The 10,463-nt window shown below is 34.8% G+C and overlaps 1 protein-coding gene and 1 long non-coding RNA gene across 2 annotated transcripts; both read left to right on the top strand.

The window, feature by feature from the left end:
* Window positions 1–284: 284 nt before the first annotated feature.
* On the top strand, window positions 285–8,053 carry LOC111984783 (uncharacterized). The gene is made up of 8 exons (XM_065781464.1): window positions 285–664; window positions 758–825; window positions 1,226–1,292; window positions 1,437–1,591; window positions 1,824–1,894; window positions 4,076–4,144; window positions 6,628–6,728; window positions 7,624–8,053. Exons 1-8 carry the CDS (start codon window positions 386–388, stop codon window positions 7,915–7,917), a joined length of 1,104 nt encoding a protein of 367 aa, XP_065637536.1. The 5' UTR covers window positions 285–385; the 3' UTR covers window positions 7,918–8,053.
* On the top strand, window positions 1,901–2,518 carry LOC136070889 (uncharacterized). The gene is made up of 2 exons (XR_010632151.1): window positions 1,901–2,260; window positions 2,349–2,518. It is a non-coding gene; the product is annotated as an uncharacterized LOC136070889 (long non-coding RNA).
* Window positions 8,054–10,463: the final 2,410 nt, after the last annotated feature.

The following is a 10,463-nucleotide window of genomic DNA, read 5'->3' as shown; positions in this document are numbered from 1 at the left end:
GTTAAACTATTTTATGCATCATACCATTTACTTACTAGTTATTTAAATTACTTTACGTCTTTACCCAATTCAGTTTGTTTATTTATTTATTTTTTTAGGGGGATTTGGAAAGGATATAAAATTCAAAACGACGACGGCCAAAGGCAAAGCGCCACTAAGCTTCAATAAGTTCAAGCCCACCAAGCTGTAATATGGTGTACCCGGCCAATATGCCGGGTCACTCACACTGTATGGGGCCCGCCTATGTGTGAGAGACCCGGCATATATGCCGGGTACACCATATAATTTTTGCACCACGACAGGCGAAACAGAAAAAACACAAAATACATTGTTTTTTTTTTTTCAACACACAATCATTCATTACTGAAACTTTGCCAGCCACAAAATGCTTCGGAAACTATTATTACTACTACAACTACAATTACCAATATTGTTCTTTATCTCTGTCTCGATCGTACGGGTCAACTCTCACCAAGAATCGGGCGAGTGGAGCTGCGAGTCCGGCTCTGAGATCCGAGTTGATGCCGAGTTCAAACCTGGCCTCATCTCCCTCGACGGGCAGGCCGAAGATTGGAAGGACATTGATGGCTTCGAGTTCTCTCTCCTCCCTGCTCTCGACCCACATCCTGATCACGAATATAAAGCCGGAAAAATGACCGTTAAGGTTTGTGTGTACCATTGTTTCAATTCAAATCCTTGTACCAATAGTACCAAGCTTTTGCTTTCTTGTCTGTGTTGCTAATTTGATATGTTACAGGCTTTGCATGATGGTCATGATGTTTTCTTTATGTTACAAGTTGATGGGGACTATGTGTACTCTAAAGGGTATGCTTTAATTTTTCAGAATTTGAATATTTTGTTATGTTTGTGATTGAATTGAGTAAGATTGATATTTTTGGACATGTTTGATATTGGTAATTTAGCCTTTTGTGTTCATTTCTAGTGACTTTTAGACGTCAATTCATGTTCAAATCTGAATCATCTGATTTCACTTTGTTATTTGAGACTCTTATTTTATAAATTGTATCATTCATGGTGTTTAAAAGATACCCACTTTGAAGATATGTCGCTTTGACTGGTTGTGAATTTTTTATTCAACTTTGGTGTGCTGGCTGAAAAAATTAGAGGTGCATGCTTTGTTGAATTCAATGACTGATCTGTTTCATACTTTGACTCCGTAACAAGAAAGGCTCTTGTTGAATTGGTTCTTTTGTAAATGATGCAGTAAAAGCAACAAATGCCCATCTGTTTCTCTTATGTTTCGAATTGGAGACAGTGCCACCTACCATGATGTAAGTTACTCCATTCCACTGATTATCAAATTTTGGGTTTGTCTTTTATAATTTTGTATAAACTTTTTACAATTTCTCAGTCTCTTCATTTTGCTTTCCGTTTATGCACTTTATGATTCAAACTGAGAAGATATGTGTTGTTAGATGGGTGGCTGTAGTCAAGGGAGAGGCTCATGCACCAACAAGACATGCAAAGGGCATGAAGTTGATATAATGCACTTCTCAATTGGAAGTGCTATTCCTGGACGGCTCTATGGTGGCAACCTGGTAGACAACAGCGAGGGGAATGGCGGTGACAGGTAGTGTAGAGTGTAGTACAATTCTATTCATTGACCTTCACAGCAATGTAGTACAATCTCATCTCTTGGCCTTTATAGAAATATAGTACAATATCATCTGTTGACTTTCACAACAATGTAGTACCATCCCATCTTTTGAGCTTCATACCGTTGTAGTACAAATGTACAATCCCACCTTCTTAGTAATAATTTTTCCACTTTGTATATTTATTTGCTACTTTTTCATGAGCAGGTTTGGTCATTTAGTTGATCTTTATGCTTGGAACCCGCACTGCAGATATCTAGATGGACTTGGCCCCTCAGGTATTTTCTAGGATTCATAGAATATTAATAAAATATCTTATTGTTCTTTTTTTTTTCAGTGAAAAGTGATATATGTTATGAGGCTGAAAGAAGATTGGACAACTTTTAAGGAAGGGAAAACAAAGAGGGATAAGGCACCAAGGGAACTGACTTCAATACAAAAAGCTACTATAGTAGTCAAGAATTCATGACTCCCCCAAAATCAAAATTCACTTTTATCAGATAGTCCATATCATGCTTTGCAGATCTTGGAACCCACCTAAAAAGAACTCTTGAAATGACTGGTTGTCTTGTTGAAAAATCACCAAGGGCCTCTGTAATTAGCTTTAACATGACAATGTTAAATTATTACCTTAGGAACATATGGTAACTTCCCTTATGCCTGCCAAAACAACTCTAATTCCTCCTTGTTATCCTCAAAATTTTTATTTTTATTTTTATTTTTTTTTAACAGCCTATATCCTTGTTCTTCCAGCCTTCCTATCTTTTTAAGTCGCCTTCAACAGTAAGAAAATCACTCATCTACAGTGGTGTTTACATTTCTATTTAGTATTTACTTATACTTGAAAAACTATGGTGTTGCAATGAATTTTTGAATTCATTTCATTCTTTTTTTTTTTTTTTTAATACTCCCTTTTTTATCTACAAATGAAACACTCTAAAGCAAGATTTTCCTCCAAACAACATTATAAATTAGTTGATTGTGAGATTCATCTTCACCACATCCTTTAATTTTTCATATTAGACTTGGTTTTGAGTTCAACAACAAAAATTTCTTTATTGTGTTACTTTAGTTTACCTTTAATAAATTTGGTTTCTTCATAAGTAAAAATCTGTCCTAGCTTTTTGCACTAAATTCAAACAAAAAGAACTGCTAGAATTGCTTGAATGATTTTGTGTGTGTGTGCGAGAGAGAGAGAGAGAGAGAGAGAGAATTAATTGCTCAAATGAATTATGTGTGCATGATATATATATATATATATTTATATTAGGAGGAGTGCCACCCCTTCAGAGCAGACAGTAAATTGTAAATGGATCAGGTGTCCATTAAAGTAGGCCACTCTAGGACATTTTCAATAACATGTGAAACAATATCTTCCAATTAGGCTGAAAAGAAACCTTTCAACTTGAAAGGATACATGGGTTTTTTATTAGTCAGTGGATCTAGTCAAAGTTTGGTTGGTAAGATTATTAATTATTATTATTTTTTAAGTTGAGACAATTAAATAAATGAAATAAAATCCATTGTTATCAATGCTAAAGCAACCATAACCACTATCACCTTGTCATTGGTTTTTTGTTAAATGATGCCTTTATCCTACTTTATCCCCTAGACCACCATCTTCAACCATGGTCACTAATATTGCTATTAATATGACGTATAAGCTTTTGTATTTTTCATTAAAATACCTTTGCATATAATATGAACTAACTTTTTCTTTTGTTGAAAAAAATCACAAAAAAAAAGGGAGGGAAGAGAGAAAGAAAGAAGCAAAGATGTTTTTTTTTTTTTTTTTTTTTTGCCTCCTTATTTATTTATTTATTATTATTATTATTAATAGAAAACCCAACCAAATAGCATCCAAAATTGTTTGTCGTGTGAAACACTTTGGTGTTTCAACTAATTAAATTCTTAGTTCTTACTTGTAATGTGAATCTTGGAATCTTGGTGAAGTTTATCCATTAATTCAGTTGACAAGATCACTGTTACTTTCTTGGTTTGTACTCTGTAATGTATACTAAGATAATCACTAGTCAATGACAAAAGTTAGATACTGAATTCTTGATAGATTTTATACCATGAAGGTAACAAACAGCATATCATGTTGTTCATTGCTTTTGAAAGGAGGCTCTCTTAGCACCTGAATTATTTATTTATTTATTTGTTGATATACATTACCCCATCAAGACTAATGGAAACTCCCAAGTTTCGCTATGATTTATTGTTTTATCACTCTTCCCACTGTGCAAATGGTCTTTGGATCAAAGGGCAACTCCTTTTTCCCTTATAAGGGGTGGAGCATGAGTTTCTGGGTGTATGAGTTGCATATGGCTAAAAGAAAATTTTAGTTTCCCTGTATTCCTCCTTCTCTTCCTCTACCTTCTCCTTTAATGATTTATTTTCTTCTATGAGAATCAGTGATTGAATAAATCAATGGTTTATCTTTTTCCAATTGTCAGGAAATGATACTAGTGCACAGAATGATTGGAAAGGTGCATGGTGGCACAGTAGCTTTGATATTAACTCAGGTAATTATCTATCTTTTGTTAATGTTTTTGAATATTATTTATTTACCTATATAACAAGTTGGATTTTCAATTTAGAAAGAACTTTCACTTTTTCATGGCAGAAAGTTAAAACAGTAATGGCTAAACAATTAAAAAATGGATGCATAATGTTGATGGAGGATCCATCAATTGAATGGTCCATATACATGACATAAGCATGCACATTAAGACACTTATAAAAGTTATGTATGACTTGAACTGTTCTATCAATATTTTTCAGTTTCTGCACATCCATGAGTGTTAATCTCTCATTCCTTTTATTATAATTATTACTATTTTAATACCCAGTAATGCTTAGGTAGGTTTAAGGGCATCTCCAACAACTTATACGAAATTTCACCCAAAATTTAGCCAAAAACCCTTTTCTTATTTTAGCTAACCACTTTTGCAAATACACCTTTCAACAGCTACTCCCATTCAATAATGATATAATAAAGTTCCAACAGCTACTCTATTCCCTCTTTATTGTATTTAAAATAATCTTCTTATTCTTTTTTCTCTCCCAAAAATCTCTCTTTTATATCCTTCTAAAATCCATGGATATTTTCTTCTCGTCTTCTTTAGTCAAATGTGTGTGTGTGAGAGAGAGAGAGAGAGAGAGTGTGTGTGTGTGTGTGTGTGTGTGATTGGCCTTCACCATTACACAGGGCAGCCACATGATCCTTCAGCCAAACTGTCTGATTGGCCTCAAGCTTCCCCACGATGGCACCACCATCACCTCCACCAACCATGGGTGATTTACCAAAAATAAAGGACACAACCTCTGACTAATGGGATTTGTGTGATCACGGGGTCAAACCTGGTGGAACTCACCAACCATGGGTGATTTACCAAAAATAAAGGACACCACCGTCGTGGTTTAAATCAATGCCAAATCAAGATTGAAGACACTTTTCTTGATTTTTGATTTATCGGTGCTATGGGGTTTTGGATCAATTCCGAGTCAAGGTTAAGACACACTTTTCTTGATTTTTAATTTAGGGGTTTTAAAGGATTTTGCTCTAGGATAAAATTGAAGAGGATGTGAATCATATCATAAGAACAGGTGGACGAAACAGAGAAGCACCTCAAGAGTATTGTATGATCGTAGAATACCTATTTAGTTAAAAAGAAAAATTTATAGAACTCCTATAAGACTAGTTATGCTCTATGGTATTGAATGTTGGATTGTTAAAAAGCAACCTATCCATGAAATGAGCGTAGATGAAATGAGAATGTTGAGATAGATAAGTGTGAATATAAAAAAATATAGGATTCGAAACAAGGAAATTTGCTTAAAGATAAGGTTGGCCCCAGTTGATTAAAAGATGAGGGAAAGATGTTTAAGATGGTTTGACCAAGTTTAGAGGGGAGTGATTAATGCACCAATGAGAAAGAGTGAGTTGATTCAAGTTGAGTGAACAAAAAAAAAGTAGAGGAAGACCAAAAATAACTTTAGGAGAAGTGGTAAAAAATGACATGTCAATTAAGGATGTGATAGAGAGTATGATTTTAGGTAGAATAGAATGGTGAAAAAGAATACATGTGGTAGACCCTGACTATTTATTTATTTTTTGGGTAAGTAATGGTAAATTATTATTAGAATAGATTACTTCATGCTCATGATGATAAGCAAACTTTAACCTAAAAGAATTACAAAATAATATGCACAAAAGTTAAGTGATTTCGTAAAAACTAGAAAGGAGTTGATGTTTGTAAGACCCCAAGCATTAGACCAATCAAACAGAGATCAGAGCTAAAGAACAGAGATTCCAATTGGGCCTTTGAGATTTATGAATCTTAAATAATGCAACTATTTCTCTCCTTCTACGCTAATTTAATTTTTTTTTTACATATATATATATATATATATATTTTTTTTTATTGTTCTGTGTTTAATATTATTTCCATATTCATTATTTTGTTTGGTTGCTGAGATGCTGAGAAAGCCAGAGAGAAACTACTGTGGGGTTAAATTTAACTCTCTGAAACCAGTTTGGTGTTGGAGGAGAATATAAATACTGCTTTGGAAAGCCACAATAGCTCTTAGCTCTCCAAACTTGGGAAGTAATTACAGCAATTATAAAATTTGCCTATTCACAAGCTATGTTGTCGGAGCATGCTTTTTGTAGTTGGCTCTCCAAATTTTGGAGAAAAGGTTTGACCAATCTATTGGAGAGCCTCAAGACCACTGAGCCTGCTATATGTCTAAATTCAAGTAATTCGAAATCGAAAATACGTGCATGATATAATTTCACTTAGTTCGCACAACCATTTTGATGAAAAGTTCCTTAAGAGTGTTTTGGTTTTTGTCATATCACAGTTGTCTGGTTGATTATTTAGTTTACTTCTTTTCCTTATATGGTGCCTTGTATTTTCACCTTTGTTGATAGTCACATTTTATGAACAGTATATTTTGTGCGTTTTTTGTGGCAATATTAATATAGGATAATTGCCGATTACAGGTTTTGTGGAGGAAGATAGTCCGTACTCGTCAGATGGTAAACAAGGCACATATTATTTTGAATTCTCTAGACCTATGAGAACAGTGGATCGCCTTCAACAGGTTAGAAAGTCATCTTCTGCATTCAGAGTTCTAGGAATCTGGGATTAAAATGAAAAATGAAAGTGCATGATCTATGTATGTGTCTCCCCATTGTATGTAACTATCAAAAAAAAAAAAAAATGTTAAAAAAAGGATAACTGGATGATGAAGTATGGCCTAGGCTAAAAATCCTTGTTACTGGTTGAAAGTTCATAATACCACCAGTAAAAATTGCCCTTACAAATGTTTTACATTGCCTCAATTATTTGATTATGGACCTTTATGATATTAGTCAAATGAGCTACGCCCCCACCTTACCCCACTCCCCCCCCCCCCCACCCCCAAAAAAAAAAAAAAAGTTTCATCTTTTGAAACATTAATTTGATTATCTTTGTTTGAAAATAGGCCATATTTAGGGAACCCTTTTCTGGATGGTTAGAAAAGTCGACCTTTAAGAGCTGTTCATAAGCTGATGGTGAAAAATAAGCTGGCTCATAAAGCTAAACCAAACAGGCTAAATCGTGTTGAAATTTATTTCAAGTGATGTTCTATAGCTTGAAGACAACTCAAAATGTTAATGGACGATATTGTTTTAATCTTAGAATCTTACCATTGTATTAACTGCCATTGAAGTTCGTATTTATATTGCAATAACAAAATCTTGATTTCTGAAAATATTTAATGGAATTATTTTCTAAACTCTGTGTTGTTTATCTTGTTAAAATTCATGATGCCATTGTTCTTTATTGGGTTGAAATTTGTTGTAAAACCTGCTCTTTAGCTTGAAGAGAACCCAATGTTTAATAAAGATGATATTCATTTATTGGCGCCGTTTTACTACCTGTTCATTCAAAAGTTACATATTTACATTGCAGCAATAGAACCTTAATTTGTTAATGTTACCTGGTTCCTGCAGGATGCTCAGTTTACGATTGGCAGTTCGAGTAAGATGTCAGTAGCATTCTGGTACCCAGTTGATGGACAACCATGGCATGGTTCTGGACACTATTCTGTTGACTGTGATTGGGTACCTTTGGATATCTCTTCTGGCAATTCTATGCTAACCAGTACTGGGCCAAGTGCCTCTGGGAATGTTTCTAGTGCCTTTGCCCTTCTGTTATCAGTAGTGTCCTTATGCGTGTCAATTTTTGTGGGGTATCGGCTTTTCAGGCCTAAGAGCATCCCCTTTACACCCATGGAAAATCTTTAGGATAGCAGTGTTTGAGATTGTACCATCAATTGAGATTGTACTTCTAGGTTTGTACTTTGTACCCACAGGTACTTCGTACTTGCACTTGCATTCCATTTATTTATAAAGATTTCGAGTGTTACTTTATTGCACCTTATTAGTGGGTTTTATATGCTTGTCAATGTTTCATTGATTTGTTTAGTTCCATGTTTTCTATTTCCTGGCCTTTGTGTTACTCCACTTTTCCCCTCCATTTGGTGTTTTTACTTGAATCAAATTCGTTACTGCAAAGTGTTGTGCTTTTAATTCTTGATTTTATAATCACCTATGTGGGCTTTTTGGCCTTATCCTTCCCAACCCACCCATGGGTTGGACCAATATCTCAACCTTCTCAGGGGACACAAATTTCTACTTTATATACAAAGAACCGTGGTATGCACACTTTGATTGAGTGCAGAAATAGACTATAGTAGTATCTAGTATCAGACCAAAAAAAAAAAAAAAAAAAAGATGTATTAAGGAAGAAAGATTCCACTCAAAGACAAACTACAAAGATCTACTATAGTCTATTTCTTTGCATCTTCATTAGTTATTGTTAGGAAATTTAGACCCCAGTTGATAGAATTAACAAGTTTTAAACTCAAGTTGTTAATTAGATTTATTATTAATAAAACTTGTTAAAATAAACAAACATCAATATCATGTCAAAATCATGCAGCGGAAAAAAAAAAATAAGACAAGATATAATGACTCAGGAAAACCAATGAAACTAACCAGTTTCACAGTAAAAAACCTGGGGGAAACCTTCCCGAAAACAATCACTATAGTAAAGAGAAGTTTCAGATCTAGTACAAAACCTTTGTCCCTAGACTCTACAATCCTCTAGATGAACTCACAGCAGAAACTTTCTACCGCTTCAGAACCTCTAAACTCTTCAATATATAAACGCACCTTTGATTTGCACGGATCCAAACGTGACTAACTCCTTTGCACGAATCCTAGTACGTGACTCACTCACCAACTTAAGAAGAAGAATTTGCTGAAAGTTCTTCACTTCATCAACAATGAAGATCAAGAAGCACTTGGTTACAAAACCCTAAGGGCAAAGAGCAGTAGCTTCTTTCAGAGAGAATAAGTATCGTCACCTTTTGCATATGTTCTCCTTTATTCTCTTATGTGACGCCTCTAAAATAAGCCTTATATAGGTCTAGGGTTGTGAGAAAAGAAACCCTACTCAAATACATAAGCCTGGCCCAAAAACAGAAATCTGAATTCCCGTAACCTCGACGATAGCAGCTATCGAGGAGGTGTCGAGATTAATTAATAATCTTGACAGATAGCAGCTATCGAGGAGGTGTCGAGAAGGTGTCGAGGGGACAGAAACTTTCTCGATCGATCGACCAGCTATCGAGAACTATGGGATTGCGATAAGAATCAGCTGAAGAGCTCGACAGATAGCCAGGTGTCGAGAGCTAGCTATGAGTTTAAAATTCAGCACTTTTCACTTGATTCTTGGAAGACTTGCATGGTTTAACACTTGAACTTGAAACAAGTTTCTTGAAGTATTAAACACATCCTAGATCTACAAAATACAAGTAAGGTGCGTTTTGTCAAAAGATCTATCGGGATTGCGATAAGAATCAGCTGAAGAGCTCGACAAATAGCCAGGTGTGAGGAGGCGTCGAGAAGCTATCGAGCTTTAAAATTCAGCACTTTCTCACTTGATTCTTGGACAGGCTTGCATGGCTTTACACTTGAACTTGAAACAAGGTTTCTTGAAGTATTAAACACATCCTAGATCTACCAAAATACAAGTAAGGTGCGTTTTGTCAAAAGATTAGCCAACTACATAAAATAGTGACATATGTTCCTAACATGTGAATCACATATGTCCTAACAATCTCCCCTTTGGCAATCCGTGACAAAACCACAACAAACAAATGAACATATGAGAGAAGTCATAAATCACTCAACTCATATTCACTTGTTGAATACAATAAAATCTATCCTAGTACAACCTCTTGAAAAATTTTGCAAGAAGAGAGTTCATAGCATGGAAGACTTTGACAACCTATATTTCTGATACACTTAAACAAAACTCATCAAGGCATCTTGTGTGAAACAGAAATAATAGATTGCATACAAGTAAAGAAACATGTGTATGGAGATAGAAAAGAAACAATACATGTAAATGTAGGTGAAGAAAACATACATCAACATATAAAGAAGATAAGGTCAATGTATGTAAACAATGGTCATAAGACCTAAGGTACAAGAAGGAGGAAGTAAGCACTTCTCCTAACAAGATGAAACACATCTCCCCTTACAAAGGAATGTATTTCTCCCCCTAACATGTAGAATCTTTAAAAAGAAACCACATATCTCCACAAATCCTCCCCCTTTTTGTCATGATTGACAAAGGGTACAAGAAACTAGAAAGCTTCACCCGAGAAACATAAAAATGATCAAGGATGATCAAGGGGGTACAAAAAATCCATATAAATGCAAGAATGTAATGAAACAAGATGCTATAGATGACAAGATAAAAGAAGGATGCAAAACATGTG

Source organism: Quercus suber, unplaced genomic scaffold (assembly GCF_002906115.3).
Source record: "Quercus suber isolate HL8 unplaced genomic scaffold, Cork oak 2.0 scaffold_267, whole genome shotgun sequence".
Lineage (NCBI taxonomy): Eukaryota > Viridiplantae > Streptophyta > Magnoliopsida > Fagales > Fagaceae > Quercus > Quercus suber.
The sequence above is the reverse complement of the archived record's forward strand: the minus strand, read 5'-3'. Positions and strand labels throughout refer to the sequence as shown.

Bases quoted from the DNA above. Each gene is read 5' to 3' on its own strand.
- LOC111984783 (XM_065781464.1), top strand. From the start codon at position 386: ATGCTTCGGAAACTATTATTACTACTACAACTACAATTACCAATATTG. The intron at 665-757 runs GTTTGTGTGTAC...GATATGTTACAG, and splicing joins CCGGAAAAATGACCGTTAAG to GCTTTGCATGATGGTCATGA. The intron at 1,895-4,075 runs GTATTTTCTAGG...TCCAATTGTCAG, and splicing joins AGATGGACTTGGCCCCTCAG to GAAATGATACTAGTGCACAG.